We start from the raw sequence: 18,709 nt of genomic DNA, 5'->3' as shown, positions 1-18,709 counted from the left end.
ATTTTAATGTAAATAAACTTGTTTTTTTTGACAGAAATTAAGCATCACATTTATCACACAGAACATCTTTACAGCCACATTTGTAGCAACTAAAAAGCAGCTCTTATTGTAATACTTTTACCTCTATCACAGATGTGATAGTGCGGCCCGCAGAATTCTGTTAGGTTCATTTCCTGAAAGCTTGTCGGATGAAGCCTGTGTCTCTGCCTGCAGCACCATTAGAGTATAATTCTATTACACACTCCCCTCCAGTGCTGAGATATAAAAAGTAAGAGCATGCAATGCCCTCTGAAACATTCACCTTTGTATGTACAATACCAGGGCGTTTCTGTTTAGGGTTAGTATCATTGGATTACAATCCATTTGCAAAGATAAAATGATCAGTCAAGGATACAAGTCTGATTACTTCACCAGAGACTTCTTCTGTGGTTGCAATTACCCAATACAGTAGTGCATAGAGTGTGCACATCTTTTAAATATTCTCTTAAATAACAATATAATTGTCACTGCTTCAGTTTGCATATTTGAAGCTTCACTATCCCTGTAATTTTCCACAGCTGATACAAAGACCAGTTTCTTTTTTTCATTGTCTCATATATGACAATAACTTATCTTTAAAGGCGGTAAGATACAATCTGTTCACTGAAGCATGTGTTCAAATGAAACATGTCATTTATTAAGGGTACTTGAAGGTTAGAGAATGGCATCAATACCTTGCCTCTATCCCCAGCTGCTCAATTAGCTGAAGGACTCGCATGTAAAAAAAAGCCCATCATTTGTCAAAGTAACACTGGCTGGTTAGGGAGGGGGCAAGTTATTAGTGTGTGGAGTTGGACATTTAGTTTTTTCTCGCTGAGAAGGAGGAACAAAAGAGAAAATGTAGCCATCTTAAGACAATGTTGATTTCCATAACTGGTCAGATGTGTAGATTTGTATTCAAACAGAAAACACAACACTTGCGTTACCCTCAAATAGATTATGGTAATAACCAACGTTGTTTTTCTCTCCGTCTCTCACTCCTGCTTCTATCTCTCCCCTAAATGTGTCAATTACATATTCTTCCCGCCTCGTCGTCTCATCTCTATGCCGACCCTCTGCCAGTGCTGAGCGCGGCAGCAGGAAGAGGGAGGATGGAGGTGTGTGCGTTCCTCCTGGAGGGGGGGGCAGGGCTGGAGATACCGAACCGCAGGGGGATGGTCCCGCTGCTCAGTGCCACCAAACATGGACACACACAGGTGAAGAGGAGTCTGGTCACTGGCACAGGACGTTCTCTATTGAACCGGTATTCTTTTTTCTGTAACACTTTTCCTTTCTTCTCCAGGTTGTTGAGTTGCTGCTAAAGCACGGTGCAGATATCAACGTCTCTGAGAAGCAGGGTCGCAAAGCCCTGATGCTCGCCGCCTCAGAGGACCACACCAGCACTGTGGAAGTGCTGCTGTCAAAGGGTGAGGGTCCCCACCTCAGAAACAAACATCTCACAGTATCTTCTATCTAGAAGAGAAATGGCTACTATGTTTTGTATTTCTCTAAATAAAAACCCACTTATTCTATTATTTGGACCAGAACAAATCAAAAAGAACAATTCCTACTTATTCCTTGTAACAAAGAGTAGCAGTAATAAACTACCGGTAATTATAAGGAATTGGCTAAAAGATGATCATTTAATAAATTCAGAATCTAACAATCTTGTGAAAGAAATATATGGAATGGAAAAAATAACTATGAGAAATATAAATCAGATTTATATCTTTCACGATAGAAGGAAACATTTGTGAGATAAAGAACAAAAAACATTTCTATTGACCCTCCAGTTTGGATGTGACCATAATGTACGTATGAGTATTAACGATGTATATGTTACCCGTTTACTATATCCTATACATTTTGGTTATCAGTTTACATTTTTTAAGTTTGTTGTCTCTTTTTCTGATTTCTGGTTTGTTTTGTTGTTATTTCATATATTTCAGTTGACTGTTTCTCATTCTTTTATGTAGACTCTGTAACCAGATTACTGATATGGACAGCAGAACGATATTTGCCTTTTTGCTGTCCCAGGTGCCTCTCCGTCTGCTGCGGATCAGGACGGGCTGACCGCCCTGAGCTGGGCGTGTCTGAAGGGGCAGAAAGGTGCGGTGCAGCTGCTGGCGGAGGCCGGCGCCGACCTGAACCACCCGGACCGACAGGGGCGGACCCCTCTGGACCTCGCTGCTCTGAACGGGGAGGCAGATATAGTGGGTTTCATGCTGTTGTTTATATGACATTATGTTGATAATGGATTCCCTTTTTCTTTTTTGCACTCTTTTTCTTTTGAAATAATTTTTATTTCACCCTAAATACTTTTATGCATTAGTTTCTTCCTCATGCAATTTGGTGGACAAATAAGCAATAAGTTGCATAACATGATAATTACAAAAAACCTATTCGAAATGTACAGTACACATAATGGTCCAAAAATACAAAAACCGAGCTATTTTAGAAAACTTTAATAATTCATAATTACTATTAATTATGATAATGATTTCCCCTGCAACACAGGATGTCAATTTTCAATCACAGTTCAAAAACTTGATCAGCAGGAGAGAAAGCTATCTGATGATTAAACAATCACAATCCTCAGGATATGAAGGGGCAGCTTTGTTGCTAATGCAGGGACACACTGTGTGCAATCAAACAGATTATTAACATATCCAGCAACATTTCTATTATGAGAAACTTTGATTTCAATACAACAATAACATATATTATTATTCCATGCACGAGCAGGTTCATTGCCTTGTGGAACATGGAGCGGTGTTGGAGAGAGACACCACCGCCACCAGAGGCTCGGAGCGGGGGCCGGGCTGCCAGAACCCCGCCCTGGTGGCCTCGCTGCTGAAGAAAGGATCCAAGATGGGTACAAACCATAGACTGTATATAAAACAATGTTTACCATAACAGCCCTACAGTTACTCTCACCCCCATGAATTTTACAGTCAAAACAATGATCAAAAAGCAGCTAACTAGTACACGACACAGTTAAACAGCTCCTATACCGGCACCACAGCCTATAAAATGAGCATACAGTTTAATCCACATAAGTCTGACTAAACTTGCCACTAAGTGTTTTGTGGCACTAAATGTTATATAATTGATGAAGACTCACTTACAGGTATATATATATCTGTATATATTGAAATATTTTAGCACCTGCAGGCCCTACCTTTATATCACTTATTTGACTTCCATGCTGTATTTTGATGCTTTCTACTCTGCAGCACCTACAGTTTTACATCCACCTCTCCAACTCATTTCTCCTCTCTCTGTCTCCCTCCTCGGTCACGACCTTCACCAACCAACAGGCTACAAAACGGCTCCACATGATCGATCAGGTACATGATGTATGCAAGACATAAGTAAAAGAGACAAGTTGACATAGATAATAGAAAGATAAATATGTGTACCCCTCCATCAGGTCACGCTACATGGGCTATGGCTTCCTCCAAACCAGACATCCTCCTCATCCTCCTGCAGAAGCTGATGGAGGAAGGGAACATGCTTTACAAGGTATTGTAGATTGTTGTAGACGGTGAGAATGTGGCAAACTTTGCAGCATTTCTTTTTAATAGACTTCAAACAAGGTGTTTTTGTGGATTGGTTGTCAGAAGCTGTCTTCCCTTATCATCTGTTTCTTTCTCGCTGTCTTGCTGTGTGTTTCTCAGAAGGGACGTATGAAGGAGGCAGGCCAGCGTTATCAGTATGCCCTGAGGAAGCTACCTCGTGAGGGGCAAGGAGACGAGCTGAAAGGGCTCAAAGAGCTGCGGGTCTCCCTCTATCTAAACCTCTCCCGCTGCCGCAGGAAAACCAATGTAAGGCCCCTGCTGTAACAAACTGCTCATGCACTATTTAACACCGGCAGGTTTATTAGACGCTGAGGGAATGGCAGGAGGGCTGGCAAGGCAAGATAGATGGTTCCTTAAGATATATAATTGAGCCTTATAAACAGCAAAAGATAATGTCAACAAGGGTTTAGCTCACAGTAAAAATACCTCTGCTTTTCAGATCTAATTTCAAGTCCCCTGGTAAACAGGATGTACGTGAAAGACCTGCAGGTGGTGACATAATGAGTAACCGTGTGCTGTTAGTGAAGAGATAGATGTGTGTGGCCTGCAGCCAAGTTTGGATCCCACCCCGGTGATGACAGACGTCCTAACAGACTGTGTAAAAATGCCATGCTTAGGGTCACTGTGGCTGATGTATAATGGAGCAGATAATGTGATGTGATAAGGTCACCCTCCCTGGCCAAACAAGCTGACTCTCCTTCTCTGCGTCTCAACAGGGATTATTTACAGTGGGTGTGCTAGTTGGCTGGCTAACTCCACGTATCATAACAGAATACATGCAGTAAGGGCCAGCAGAGAGACTACATGATACCGTCATTAAACATTCAGCAGCAATGTTCACAATCTCCCATTCAAGGCAACCATTTTGACCTCACTCTCAAGGACAGAATCACAATGTGTACGTGTCATTAGTTCTGTTTCATTAAACAAGCGTCGATATTTATATAATGAAGATGCAAACCCTAACACTATTTGTATTGGATTGGCCCTTAGAGCTTTTCTGCTAAACAAACACTTTAAAGTCTAACCACTGATCATCATGCAGTGAGTACGTTTGGGCTGCATCCAATACTAAGTGTACTTTTCTATCTGAAAACAGGATTTTGGGCTAGCAGAGGAGTTTGCCACAAAAGCCCTGGAACTCAAACCCCGGTCTTATGAAGCGTATTATGCCAGAGCACGTGCCAAGAGGAGTAGCAGGTACAAACACATTAAATATAAAGTATCTTATTTCAAAGCTGCTCAATTGAAAGTTAGCCATTCACTGCGATGCTACTTTCTGGCAGTGAACATGAAGTCTTTTTAAAGTTCCTTTGTTCCCTTTCCCTGTCCTCCCCAGGCAGTTTGCTGCAGCGCTGGCAGACCTCCACGAAGCAGCACGACTCTCGCCGTCCAACCGGGAGATCAGGCGCCTGCTGGTCCGGGTAGAAGAGGAATGCAAACATCATCAGAAGGCGTGCAGCAACAACATGGCACAGGGTTACAACAGGGACCCTCACACCCACCACCATCAAACCCCAGAGGAAGAGGCAGACGTCTATTCGCAGGGAAGCCTTGAGAGGCAAGTCCCTGCGGAGCACACTGATGCAGAGAGGGAGGAGGACAAGGACGAGGAGGAGGAGGAAGCCAGCTTGCAGTGTGGGAAAAGTCCTGAGTTTTGGCTCCTGAATCCGTACGCTCCCAACAGGACCCTCCCTGGAGGCGTGGCCTTTGGTTTATCAGATCAGCCGCCATGTTTCCCTCAAGAGGAATATGTGCAGAACCAACTGTTTGTGGAGTTGCCCGAGCCCGTTTCTGCTCTGAACAGACAGAGCCAGGGCCTCAGCAGGACTCATCACCACTGCCACTCTCTCCAGACAGGGGGCCGGGTCGGGGGCCGGCCTCTCTCTCTGTGCGGCCCCTCCAGTCCACTGCCAGGCAGACATATGTCCGCTTCCCTGAGGCCGGCCCCCGTGCTCGGTATTGACATCGGCTATGGATTAGCCAATGAACACCCGGGACACAGCCCCACTGAGCTCTATCACCCCATGTCTCCCAACAGCTCCTCCCCACCCGGGCCCCTCCATATGTACCAGCCCCGCTCCTCCAGCTTCTCCAGGGGCTCGGACAGACTGTCCACCCACTCTGTGGCTCTGGACGGCCTGGCTCTCGCCCTGGGGGCCGGTATGGAGGTCAGGAGGGATGGTGGGGGAGGAACAGCGGGCTCAAGGGGGTCCAGCTCCAGTCAGGCCTCCAGTGGGAACCTGTCAGACGGCGGCAGGCAGCAGGTGGTGGACGCCCCCTGCCCCCTCAAGAGTAGCGGGAGCTTCAAGACCAAACCTGAGCTGAAGCCCCGCCCCTTCATGGGAGTGATGGACAAATCAGTGCGAGTCCAGGGCCAGCAGACCTCTGGCCTGAGCCGACAGGGAGGAGGGATGGAGGGTCTCAGTATGTCAGTCATGGAGTTTCAAGGGTTGAGCAATGAGTTCAAACGCGCTTCATTCCAGGAGCAGCAGAGCCGGGAGTTTGGGGAGCGGATCCTCCAGCGAGAGTCCAGAGTCAGCGCGTCCTCACAGCTCCGCTTCCCCGACGGGAGACACAGACAGGCCAGCCTCACCAGAGACAACCCCGCTCTGCATATGGCGCCCATCAAACCCAAACGCTCATTTATAGAGTCCAACGTGTGAATTTACTTTATCAAAGCACAGGTTTTCAACAAACTTTGTCCCACATAAGGTAGCAAGGGAGCTAGCTGAGAAGCTAGCTGCTTCCCTGGTGAGCCTGTTTTGTAGAGTTATGTTGCTGAACTGCATTTATAATCTAGAACCAGTGTTCAACTCAGGCTACTACGCTTCTGCTTACATGTCTACAGCTACACTAGTGTATACAAGAAAACCAGACATACCTTAAGTAGGGATTTAAAAAAAAAAAAAGTAATATATTGTCTTAACTTTTCATTTATTATAACAAATATAGAAGTCAGAGAAAGCTTTTGTGCACGAATATTAAAAAAAAAACCTCATGCTATTAGTTGCAGGATATGACCATTTCTATCGTCAAGTGTCTTTTAAAAAACATTTATATTTGTACGGTGTACACTATATTTGCAGATTATATATTTCCCTGTAAGTGGTTATCCGTCAGCATTACAGGCTTGAAAAGAAATTACTTTGTGTGCTTGAGATTCTTTTTCTTGGTACATTTGATAAAAGATGAGCTGTACGACTATAGTCACAATCTAATATTGAATTGATTGCTTCAATATTCACAGTATATGTAATTTATTTTTGCATAGCAGAGAACATATTCATAATAAGTGTTTATTGCTTTATTTGGACAAAGAGCGAGAGCGTTTACACAAGCAGTCAAGGAAACAGTCGAGGATAGAACATATTAAGACTGTGTACATTGCTGTATGTCCATAGTTGTCATATACCCTTTTCTGAGTCAGTCTATGGATTACAGAATGTTACCACATTATCATTGTGGTATAATAAAATCTTAATGGAGGACTTCATTTCTACATCTACTTTTTTCACAGTGTAATCCATAAAATGCTCCCAGAGCTTCAGAGTGTGTATGGATAGATACAAATATAGAACAACCCAATTGATCTCAATTGGGTTGTTTTTTGCACAGGAAAGTAAATCATGACATACTTATCCAGTAGGGTTAGTAATAACCAGGGTCCTGTGATGAAAATCTAAAAAAACATACGATATGTTATGTGTTACTGCAAAGAGACTGAAGTATTGGCAAGTATTGTTTTTGAAGGAGTTGGCGGATTTAGCCTTAGATGAAAGGCTAGTGAAAATCAAACCTGCAATAGCAGATTTTTTGGCCTCTAGGGGGCAGCAGAAAATACGTCATGAGCACAGCATTGACATATGATCACATTTAAAGTTAATATGAACTTGCTTATTCACACATACAGTGATTATAGAGCAACATTAGCATTTGTGTTTGTAGCCACCAGATGAATGTACGTCCAATATTCAGCTCTGTATTTGGTCTCTACCAACTCCTGCTTAATCTTCCACTGTGTTTAGCAGCTAGTAGCTAAATCGTAGTAGTTTGGGGCTGATCGGTCTTCAGTGTTTCAGTGCTGAAAACAATACTATAAGAGTGTTGAGAGAGATCTAAAACAACAACGAGAGAGATCTAAAACAACAACGTTTCCAGCTAAAATGATCTATAAAGCTTTGTTATTATTTAACCTTGCATTCCTCAGGTGGCCAGAAGCAGTGCTACCCTGTGATTCTCATATTGCTCTGTACTAACTTTAGGTTTTATGGCAATTAAAACTAAATAAGCACAAAGAACATTTAGACCTGTTGATTTGATTCTGCTTCACAGTTAGCTTTATAATTTAATGCAAACAAAAAACTTGAATGCCTTGAATGAAAAACAATGAATCTGATGCACCTGTTCCTGAAATGCCTTGGACTCCTGTCTACTGTGGGGAAGATATTTGGGGTACTGTGGGTCAGAGGTCTTTCAGATGCTAGCGGCTGGTCTGCCAGCGGCCGATAGCCATTTTCAGGGTGTGATTCGGGGTGAGCAGGGTGGTCAGGAGGGGGAGGTTGGTCATGGGGCTGGACCGGTTCTTAGTGTTGATCCAGCTTTCAATGGCCTCTCTTTCATACGAGTATCCATCTGTTGAGAAAAGTCCACACTAAAATTACACAAAGATCTGTTCAGACTGAAGAAACAGAAAACGTTGGAGTCTAATGGACCGAATCCAATTTATATGCGTGTAATTATTTGTAAATTGTGTTAACGGGAAAAGGTCTCATTGTCGTTTACCGGCAGCAATGACTGGTTCCCTCATCAGCTCTCTGGTGATGGGACACAGGAACTCATCAGGAATGCCTGAACACACGGAATCACTCTTCAGCTCCTCCACCTTCCTCTGGAGTTTACTGCGCAGGCCTAATGACTCTATATACACACACACACACACACAGACACACAGACAGACAGACAGACAGACAGACAGACAGACAGACAGACAGACAGACAGACAGACAGACAGACAGACAGACAGACAGACAGACAGACAGACAGGAAATGTGCCAGAAGAGAAAACAGACGATCAAGACTTTGTGTCCTCTCATTAACATAGAAATCACTGGAGTCTCAAGAAGAACAAGCTGAACTGACCCACTCACTAATATATACAATATATTCTATATCAGAGCATGTATTATTCCTGTGTTTAACACTTTTCACTCTTGGATGGCAAATGTGAGTGTGGGTGAGAGAGAACATGGTGGGAGTAGATCATCTCGTCTCCTGACTGTCTGTCCGTATCAAAGTTAAAATCTAAGCAAGCACTCGAATGCATTTTACTTCCGAATACTGTTGAGAAAATCGGTTGAAATTAGTAGCTTTTCTTTAAAAATTAATAACATGATGACAGTTGAACACAAAGCCCTCCCTGGTTGCCCTATTGGTACACTGTGTTTCACTTTGTTACGGTTCCTCTTCAGGAGGAAACAAATACATTGATTTGCAAAAATATAAATGTGTCTCCGTCTTAAACACGTTGCTACTCGATGCTGTTCTCCAAGTTCCCCAGCAGTCAGAGCACTGAAGCTGTTAAACTGAGGAGTGATTGACAGGCACTGTGGGATGGAAATGAAGGCATGGAAATAAAACAAACATTTGACAACTAAATGACGAGTACCGGCCTAACTGGTAGACCGACATCAACAACATAAAACTTCGACTTTTGGTTGCAAATCTTGCAGGAGAAAGGAAGCTATTAGAATAGCTTTTAAAGGTCACAAAGATTCCTTCATGTCAGACACACTTGAAAATACCCAAGAAGGCCTAATGACACTAGGTTTAAACCCACAGTTTTGGGTTATGTAACTGAAGAAGTGCTCCAGATTAAAGTCAGGACTGCTGAAGCCCCAGAGCTGAATACTTTTGCTGGGCAGCCTAATATTATGTAATCTTGCGGACTAAAACCCCATCAACGTTCACTCAGTCCTCCACCCTTACTTTAATTTAATGAGCTGACTTTTATCCTGTAAATAGGTACACAAATCCTAATCCACACACGTTCATGCTCACAGAAGAGCAGGCGTGTAATACCTTTAAGACTAAGGTTTATATTCTTACATTTGGACATAAGCGAGCTTTAGGACTGTGACAGCACGAGGGGCCGAGGCAGTATCGCTCCAGCTGTGTGTGAGGATCCCCCCAACCCCCTCCCTCACCTATGTGCAGCTCTGACGCCAGCGTTTCCTTGGTGAGACTGAGCAGCTCTGTCCCATCAATGTTGTTGGCTCTGAATCTGTCCACCAATCCCTCGAGGCCTTCCTCCACCAGCCACGCTGACACATCCCCCTCCGACCAATCGCTGACCAGCAGCCTGGATCGGCCCGCTGAGGTTCTCCCTGAGAAGTGAGTCAAAGGCAGACGCTCAGTCCTAGTGGGCTGTAGCATGCTTTGCAAAGTGGCCAAAATGTTCCGTGCAACACTATCCTGGAATCCTGCTGACTATCTATTGATTAGGGGGGCTGGGTCTTGTGTAAAGATGAAAACAATTGTCTGGAGGTTTCATCGACTTTGTCATTGACACAAGATGAAACTAAAATGTTGTACATTGCACACAGAATCGCACCTACCAGCAAACACATGACTATTCCATATTGTGAGCAAGTTATTTTAGTTTGTGTGCACATAATACACAAGTGTTGCCTCATTTAGTGACTTTTACAGATTCCAGGCGCCCAAGTGTGACGAAATATAAACACATATTTTCTTCCTTCTTACCTTCACTTGATGGCAAAGCAGACAGCTCTGAAACACAAACAGAAAGGAGTAAGTAACTGTCAACATGAGCAATGAAATGTAATCATTCAGAAAACGTGAGACTGAATAGTCATTAGGAAAAAGAGAGCGTAACAACACCTGTGTCCTTCACCCCACAAATGAAACCAACTTACCTCATGACTTCTCCAAAGCTAGAAACTCTGCTAAAGACTGAACTAGTCTGTAAATGTTGCATGGTAAAAGCAGCTCTCTCTCTGTCTTACAAGTGTCACGTGTAAAGGATAATAAATATTTAAAATAAAACGTACCAGGCAACGACTTCCCGCCTTTCCAATGGTCACGATGTGCAGGAGAGGAGACACAAGAATAAGTTAAAAGACAAAACTAATGTATATAGATATTACTCTAATGGAGGTGTGTGTGTGTGTGTGTGTGTGTGTGTGTGGTGTGTGTGTGTGTGTGTGTGTGTGTGTGTGTGTGTGTGTGTGTGTGTGTGTGTGTGTGTGTGTGTGTGTGTGTGTGTGTGTGTGTGGGGTGTGTGTGTGTGTGTGTGTGTGTGTGTGTGTGTGTGTGTGTGTGTGTGTGTGTGTGTGTGTGTGTGTGTGTGTTGTGTGTGTGTGTGTGTGTGTGTGTGTGTGTGTGTGTGTGTGTGTGTGTGTGTGTGTGTGTGTGTGTGTGTCCCACCTCGGTCACTGCACCCGTCCTCCAGCCTCCAGATGTTTACAGTCTTATCCATAGACCCTGTAGCAATGAGCGGTGAGGTCGGGGAGAAGCAGCATGCCGTCACCAGCCTGCAGCAGAGGACAGTCATCACCTGTAGGATGGTCTGAGCAATAAGGTGTAACTTCCTCTATTATAGTAAAGGCCGTCTATCAAATATGGAATATCAAATATCTTATTCCTTAGATTTCAATTAAAGACCAGTAATGGGAAACTTGGAGAAACAAAAAACACACGACACCTTTAAATGAAAGTTGCAAGAAGAAACTTTGAAAAGTGATTCTGTGAACATTAGACACTGAAGCAGTTCTACTCAGATGCCCGCCATTAGAGTCCCAATTCAGTGATGGCATACCAAAGGCTCCCCGTCCAATTAAACCTAAAAGTAAAAGATCTGAATAAAATGTAAAAGACATTTCCAGCAGATTCAAGAAAGTCAAAGCAACGTTAATGAAGACAATCTCTCTGAAACCTTAGCGGGATTACTCAGAAGTGTTCATTCACAAAAAGCTGGTTTACTTCAATCAATGCGACTTAAGAATTTAGAGAAAGGCATACTTTGGCAATGTTTTATTACCACTAAAGTGAAAGGAGTTTCCTGAATGCATTTAGTCAAATGATATGATGTGCCCATTCATCCACTTTCTCTCAACTTGCCTCATCTACTTCCACTTCAGTTAGTGATTTTTTCCCATTTGCCCCACTGAAAGGAAGAGAGCTTTCTGCCGTTCAATCACAGGTGGCTCACTGGACTTAAATAGCTTGTAAGTGTGATCATTCAGCCGTGGCTTATATGTACGGTATGTGCATGTGTGAGGGTAGTGAGAGACACAGGGACAGCAGGCTTGCCTTTTGATACAAATGCTAAATGCATGTTTTGCGATCACACTGGGTCAATATCTATTAGTGTTGTCTATTCCTTCCCTAAAGGTCAGATCTAGTTGTAAATGAGAGGTCGAAAACTAAAATGTACCGCTTATGTTCATAAAACTGAACAATTTGATTATCTTACAGGTTATTATACTCCTCCAGTTATTTAAAAAACTAAATAATGCCAGGAATGCCTTGCAAAGCATCTTGCTGTAGATGTTCTTCTCCAGAGATTGTGTTTGTATGTAAACACAAGAGTAGGTTAGTACACTCAGATGTGTAAAATACATTTTTATATTCTATTATTAAGAAAATCCACAACATAATTGAACCACATTCATGTAAGTAAGTATTTACCTCTCGTGCTGGTTCAGTGTGTACAGCAACATTGCATTTCTCTGCAATCAGATCAAGTAAGTGTTATGCAAAAAAGAAATAAAACAGTTTGTTATAGATGGAGCATGCAAAAGTTGGAGTATAAAATAAATCGATCTAAAAGGAGAGTTACTTACAGCATCATAGATTACAACAGTTTTGTCCACAGAGCTGAAAGAAAAGAGATACAAGTGTAACTATGTGAGCAGTATTTCAAAGAATATGATAAACCTTTGGTACTGCATGTTCAGATCCACATTCACTCCATGAGGAATAAAGCAAACCACGTCGCCCCCCAGTGTTCCCTCTGTATACTGCACTCTTAAAGCTGATGCCGTTGGCCTACTTAAAGGTCCAGGCACAAAATCAATATTTTACATCACTCCCTTGATCCTAAATGCATCAAGACATGGACAGTGATCTACACAAGATCAAGAGATTGAAGTGAAATATACATTTAGCGTATGGTTTACTACAGTTAGAAATATGTACATGTGTCTGTTTAAGTCCCATCAAATATAATTTGTGTATAATTTACACTTCTGCTGACAGTTTCTCAAAGTTACCAAAACATTTTTAGGCTTTATCTCAAATTCCCGGCCTCCATTGGTAGAAAATGTATTTGATACTTGCATCTCATCAGAGAGAATATTCTGTCAGATTTTTCCCACAGTTGTGTTATTATTTTGTGATAATGTCTGCTCTGGCAAAGAAAACAGGGGTGGGAGAAGTACTCAGATCTTATACTTAAGTAAAAGTAGAAGTACCAGTGTGTAGGAATACTCTGTGACAAGTAAAAGTCCTGCAATCAAAAGGTTACTGAAGTTAAAGTACACATTCTGCAGATTGGCCCATTTCAGAATAATATATATTATATGTTTTGATTATAATTATTGATGTATTAATGTGTTTATCAAGCTGGTAAACTCATGCCATGGTGGAACTCATTTACTGCTGGGTAGCATGTGAATTTAATCCAGGTGTAACTAAAGTCATATTTAAATGTTGATTATATTGTGTATCATCTATTAATTATTCATTGATATTTGTAAAGTAACTTAAGGTACTTCACAAATGTAGTGCACTATTAACCTCTGGATTGCAGTGGATTAGAAATACAAACATAACATAAAATGGAAATACTCAAGAAAATACAAGTACCTCAAAATTGTACTTAAGTACAGTACTTGAGTAAATGTACTTAGTTACTTCCCACCTCTGAAGATAGAACATATCAAAACAAAGAGCATAAGATTTGAGAAATGGGAAATCATTAATGTGTGCAAACATATGAAGTCACCAAAACGCTTCTAGAACATTCTTAAAGATCGTACCCAGACACCAGCAGCTGTCCGTCTGAGGAGAACGCACAGCAGAGGACTGGAGCTGATTGGCCCGTCAACGTGTGCAGGAGCTGCATCTTATAGCCTGCAAGAGAGGGGGGGGGGGGGGCGGCAACTGTAGTTACACACAACTGGGTCAGATAACCCCCACCCAACTGACACCAAGCTCACCAGTAGGTAAGGGATCATGTGCAGGGAGGCGGTCATTATTGGAAAAATAATTGTTGTTTTCTGTGACTGTCCAAGTCTGCTCAGTTTATACCATGGCTCCAGAGCCACTATTTCAAGCATACTACGTCATCGAGTGGCACCGAATCACTGTCTAAATGCCCAGCATACATGTGCTACCAAGCAAGCCTCCTCGACATTGAGAAACGGCCCGTGTTCCCTTAGTGTTGATTTATCTGACGTCCAGTGCTTTCTCTCTCTTGATCCTCCTTAGCAACGGTCATTATAGTGCTTAACAGTGGTCTATACTGCTGTCATATTGACTTCTGAAATGTCCGAATTTACCAATCAGAATCGAGTATTCGACTAAGCCATGTAATAAGCCATAGAGATAGGAACGTTGGAAAGAATGGAAAATTACCAAGCTAGTACCACTACATGTTTTTAAAGCTCGTTTGGATGCTACAAAATCAGATGCTGTTGGTACCTGTACTTGTGGTTAAATATGTAAATTGTAATCCCTGTACATTTTGCTGTATGATGTCCTTTTGTTGTTCTGTTGTTTATGTCTTCTTGTGGAACCTACTGCTGCAGGTCTCCCTTGAAAAAGAGATCATTGATCTCAATGGGATTTTACCTGGATAAATAAAGGTTTTGAATGAACGTTTTATACGAAGACTGTGTTCTGCTATTGGTCACAACAATTGTTAGCTTGGTAAACAGACCCCTCCCCACACACACACAGTTACAGTTGAACAGTTGAAAAAGGAAACATTGGTCAGATATACAAATAAAATACAATAGGAGTGCAGAACATTTAGAAAATGTTATATGCTTAATTTCTGGTCATATAAAAGCACTTAATAGCATCAGAAACTTCTGAAAGAAGCTTGTACTGGCAGCTATCCAAATAATAATATGTCTGAAACACTGATGCTGGTATATTACAAAGCCGTTACACGAATAATTGTTATTTCCTCTGAGAGCTCTAATCTGAGGGGATTTTGTTGAACTGCACACATCTATATTTAGCCTCACACTCTTCTGTCTGACACGGTAACAGTGAAATCTTGCCTTTATGGCGGCACTTGTTAACTATATACCTCGTTCGCAACACAGGAACATTGTTCATGGAAAACCAAGGTCAACTCTCTGAGCTGATAACGATTGGACGTTGTAATTATGACAGAAACGATCATGTGAGCTAAAGAGATCCTCCTGGGGTGCAAAGATATGTAAAGGTAGGTGAGGATGTGTCACTCTACCTCCACAGCCGGACTTGTTAACAGCCCAGATCTTCAGGTGACTGTCCTGCCCACAGGAAGCCAGACAAAACTGTACAGACTGACCACCTGGAAAGACAAAAACAGATAATAAAAACAAATATTCAAAAATCACAGACTCAATTTTTCACTAACAACTATCAGTCGGTTGATTTGATTCTTCCCTACAGTGAAATAAGACTGGCTCATGAGAGATATAGTGAGGTTAGAATATATGTTAACAGATATGCATAATTAACTGTATGTACAGATTACCCTTATTCTTCTTAATAACAATTATATTTTCATTTTTTTGTAGTTATTCATATTCATTTAGTTTCTGGTAAAGTTCAATTTGAATTCAAAATGAAATGTAATGTTTTGTTTAATGTGTCCTTTAATGTATCCTGTATTAGTTTCTTCAATAATCAGATAGGAGGAATTCTTGCTGGGTTAAGTTTATGCAAAAAATGAGTATTGACCAAAACTAAATGTGTAATTGTTATGAATCCGTTTCTTTCTCACCACTGAGGATGCTGGGAGCGAAGGTGCAGCAGGTGACCCCCAGGTCGTGGGCGTTTTTCTCTGCGTGGAGCTGGTTCATGTCCAGGTCCCACAGACGCAGGTCCCCGTAGGTGGAGCCCGTCATGAACAGCTGACTGCAGGGGCTGAAGCAGCAGGCCACCATCGTCGTGTCACTCACTGCTCCGCTCCTGCAGAACACAACCAACATCTGCATCAGCCGGGACATCTTTTAACGCCATTGTTCAAGTACAATCACGTATATGGAACGGCATGCTGTTTGGAAAGCACACATATTATGTCATTCAACTGCAAACAGTGGTGTGAGGAGAGTCGTTTGCACTAAGGTTTCAGCTCCTATTGTCAAGAAGGAGGTGTACTATGCTGTATCTCCCGTATGAAAACATCTGCATTTACTATCACTAAATCTGATTCGTTTGAAAATGGCTGAAGACTTTTCTTTTTGCCGCTGCTTTTAATTGATATATTCATATCTCACACTGCACTGTAACTTGTATTCATGTACCTGTGTTATTCACGTTATATTATCTTTGCTTTTAGATGAGTGTTTTTAAATGCCCTTTTATAATATGTTTCTCCTGCACTATTTCTTAATGCTCTTAATGTCTTTCATTTTTGAAAAACACTTTGAATTGCTTTGTGTTGAAAGGTGCTATATAAATAAACTTGCCTTGTTTAAAATTAGTTTAAAAAACCCACTTCACCCTTTTAAATAATTGTTTTTATTGACTTAGTGTAACAGCTTTACTAAAAATCTAAGATTGTAAATGAACCTGAGCAGCTGTTTGGAGGGGAAGTCCCACAGAGCCAAAGAGCCGTCCGATGCACCGGACACCAGGTGAGCAGAGTCAGGAGAGAGAGCGCAGATCCTCACAGGACTACGGCCGGGATGCTCCAGCACGGCCTCGATCTCTCCCGTGCTCATGGACCAGACCAATGTGGTGGCATCAGTGGAACATGAGGCGAGGAACTGTCCGCAGCTAGTGAAGCAGCAGCAGTGCACGGTGTACCCATGTCCCGTCAGCGGGGAGAAGGGAAGCTCGGAGAAGTCGTGCGTGTTGTATATCCGGAGAGTTTTGTCCCCAGAACACGTGGCGAACAGTTTCCCAGAGAAGGCACACCAGTTGACATCGTCTCGGTGGTCTTGTAAAGTGCAAATCAGCGACGTCATTTGGAAAGCCGGTCCTGAAGTGCACAAAGAGAGAAGGAAAGACACATTGTAAGGAAACACTGTAATCTTACGGAAGAGGATTAGAGACACATGAAAACAATCTAATTCACATCCCCACTACTACCTCACTTTTCCATGTGGCCCTAATCCTCTTCCGTATAATCTTAATATTACATATCATTGGTAAATACATCTTTTTGGGTTTGGACTGTTGGTCAGACAAAACAAGACATCACCTTGGGCTTTCAGGAATTGTGAGCTGTGAGTCTCAACATTTGATCGTTTCCATTTCTAAAAGCTCTGCTAATGTGTTTTGAGTGTTTCACATGGCTCAGACCACGTTCCCGTGAAAGCATAGGACTAATAACTAAACATTTCAGATAAGTGCAGAGCTGTGCCCTCCACATAAGTGAGATTGGTTATCTGATGCTGATAGTAAAATAATACAAAAGCAAGTTAGAAGTGGTGGAAAAATTAAGATATTTACAGAGCAGACACACTGTGTAACTAAAGCAACTAAAGGCATGCATTGACTTCAGTAAAGTGTTATCCCTTCAATGTTGCAGGTTGCTCATTAATAGATTGTATTTTATTTGATGATTATATTTCGTATGATTAAAAGCAACTAGTAAGATACATGTAGTGGAGTATAATATCCTCTGAAGTGTAGTGGAGTATAAATATAAAATAGTCAAGTACCTGTATAAATGTCACATATGAACAGCACTTGCTTATTTTAAATGGCTCATTTAAGTTTCATTGCAGACAATAAACAGGCTGAATACCGTTTTTATAGATTTGTAAAGATGTGCTAAGAATAGAAACACCATCAGAAAGACAGCAGTGAAGCCTCAGGTGCTGAGTCTGCGGAGACTGTAGCTAAAGCTTTATGCTAGCTTTATACCTAATGTTTTAAAAACATAGGCCATTATTCACAAGCGACACTTTCAAACTATGACAAGTAACAGTCCAACAAGCAAACTCAGGCCGTAAATAACACAACATGTTATGGTAGTGTTAGCTACGTCTACCTGCAGCCGTGAAGCTCCCTCCGTGTTGTCCGTTCAGCTGAATGATGTTTTCTTCCGCATTGAACAGCTGACCATTACGTCAAGCTGGTTACGTCACCCACTGTCTCATGATGATGAGCTCTGAAATCAGGACTCAATAATGGGGGGAAGTGGTGTAACTAAAGTCTTATGTGTTGTTGATTATATTTCACATCAGAAATACAAATCTACAAAGTAACTAAAGGTATTAAATGAATGTAGTTGAGTAAAAGTACACGATTTACTGAATTGTTGTGGAGTAACTCAAGTACTGCAATAACACAATTCAGACTTGTAATTTATTTGAGTAATTCCATGTTCTGCTTCCTTATACTTATACTACAATTCAGATTGTACCTTTTACTCCACTTTATTTATCTGACGGCTATAACTACTGATTACTTTGCCATCATAATACGAATAGATCAAGATGAGATAAGAGGGGACATTACACTATGGGTATAACATATTATTATTATCAGACGTGTCCTATTTTGTCCACTGCGTACTTTTGTATTTGTAACATACAGTCATGTGACTTGGGAAAGCAGGGAGGTGTAAAGGACATTTACTCAACGCTTTTTCATTAAATCATTTTACTCTACTTCACTTTAACGGAACATTTGCACTTTTTATTCACACAGCTTTTTAAAGCTTTATTTAGTTTATATTTACTTCTCAGGTAAAGGCAGACAGAAAGCTACAGACAACACATATGCTTTATTGTTTTTTAATTATGATGCTTTGCCATAAATTAAACTATTATATTAAAAGAAATAATAAAGATGTTAGTAAGCGCTATCTTGAACTACAAAATGAAAATGCTATGAAAATATTATTGAGT

The 18,709-nt window shown here is 41.6% G+C and overlaps 2 protein-coding genes across 3 annotated transcripts in view; one reads left to right on the top strand and one right to left on the bottom strand.

Annotated features, from left to right (window-relative positions):
* The window catches only part of LOC117549255 (protein TANC1-like), a 35,063-nt gene extending 27,973 nt beyond the window's left edge, over nt 1–7,090 (top strand). For both annotated transcript variants that reach the window (XM_034220981.1, XM_034220982.1), the window contains 9 exons: nt 1,102–1,235; nt 1,322–1,445; nt 2,056–2,231; nt 2,764–2,893; nt 3,339–3,368; nt 3,452–3,543; nt 3,699–3,845; nt 4,699–4,799; nt 4,939–7,090. In XM_034220981.1, coding sequence (XP_034076872.1) covers nt 1,102–1,235; nt 1,322–1,445; nt 2,056–2,231; nt 2,764–2,893; nt 3,339–3,368; nt 3,452–3,543; nt 3,699–3,845; nt 4,699–4,799; nt 4,939–6,265 — 2,261 coding nt within the window. In that variant the 3' untranslated portion in view covers nt 6,266–7,090. The remainder of the gene's footprint in view (nt 1–1,101; nt 1,236–1,321; nt 1,446–2,055; nt 2,232–2,763; nt 2,894–3,338; nt 3,369–3,451; nt 3,544–3,698; nt 3,846–4,698; nt 4,800–4,938) is intronic.
* On the bottom strand, nt 6,892–17,935 carry wdsub1 (WD repeat, sterile alpha motif and U-box domain containing 1). Its single transcript, XM_034220983.1, has 13 exons — nt 17,848–17,935; nt 16,419–16,830; nt 15,628–15,815; nt 15,106–15,192; nt 13,664–13,757; nt 12,467–12,500; nt 12,312–12,352; nt 11,049–11,155; nt 10,673–10,690; nt 10,365–10,391; nt 9,806–9,985; nt 8,385–8,519; nt 6,892–8,234 (listed from the first exon to the last, which is right to left on the bottom strand). Exons 2-13 carry the CDS (start codon nt 16,814–16,816, stop codon nt 8,083–8,085), a joined length of 1,461 nt encoding a protein of 486 aa, XP_034076874.1. The 5' UTR covers nt 16,817–16,830; nt 17,848–17,935; the 3' UTR covers nt 6,892–8,082.
* Nucleotides 17,936–18,709: the final 774 nt, after the last annotated feature.

The sequence above is a fragment of the Gymnodraco acuticeps genome, unplaced genomic scaffold (genome assembly GCF_902827175.1).
Source record: "Gymnodraco acuticeps unplaced genomic scaffold, fGymAcu1.1, whole genome shotgun sequence".
Classification (NCBI taxonomy): domain Eukaryota; kingdom Metazoa; phylum Chordata; class Actinopteri; order Perciformes; family Bathydraconidae; genus Gymnodraco; species Gymnodraco acuticeps.
The sequence above is the reverse complement of the archived record's forward strand: the minus strand, read 5'-3'. Positions and strand labels throughout refer to the sequence as shown.

What these genes read in the sequence shown, in the direction of transcription:
- wdsub1 (XM_034220983.1), bottom strand. Translation starts at nt 16,816, where the DNA reads ATGACGTCGCTGATTTGCACTTTACAAGACCACCGAGACGATGTCAAC. An exon ending in CGCTCCCAGCATCCTCAGTG is followed by an intron (nt 15,193 to 15,627) that starts GTGAGAAAGAAA and finishes TTGTCTTTCCAG; the next exon opens with GTGGTCAGTCTGTACAGTTT. An exon ending in CTGTTGTAATCTATGATGCT is followed by an intron (nt 12,353 to 12,466) that starts GTAAGTAACTCT and finishes ATCTGATTGCAG; the next exon opens with AGAAATGCAATGTTGCTGTA.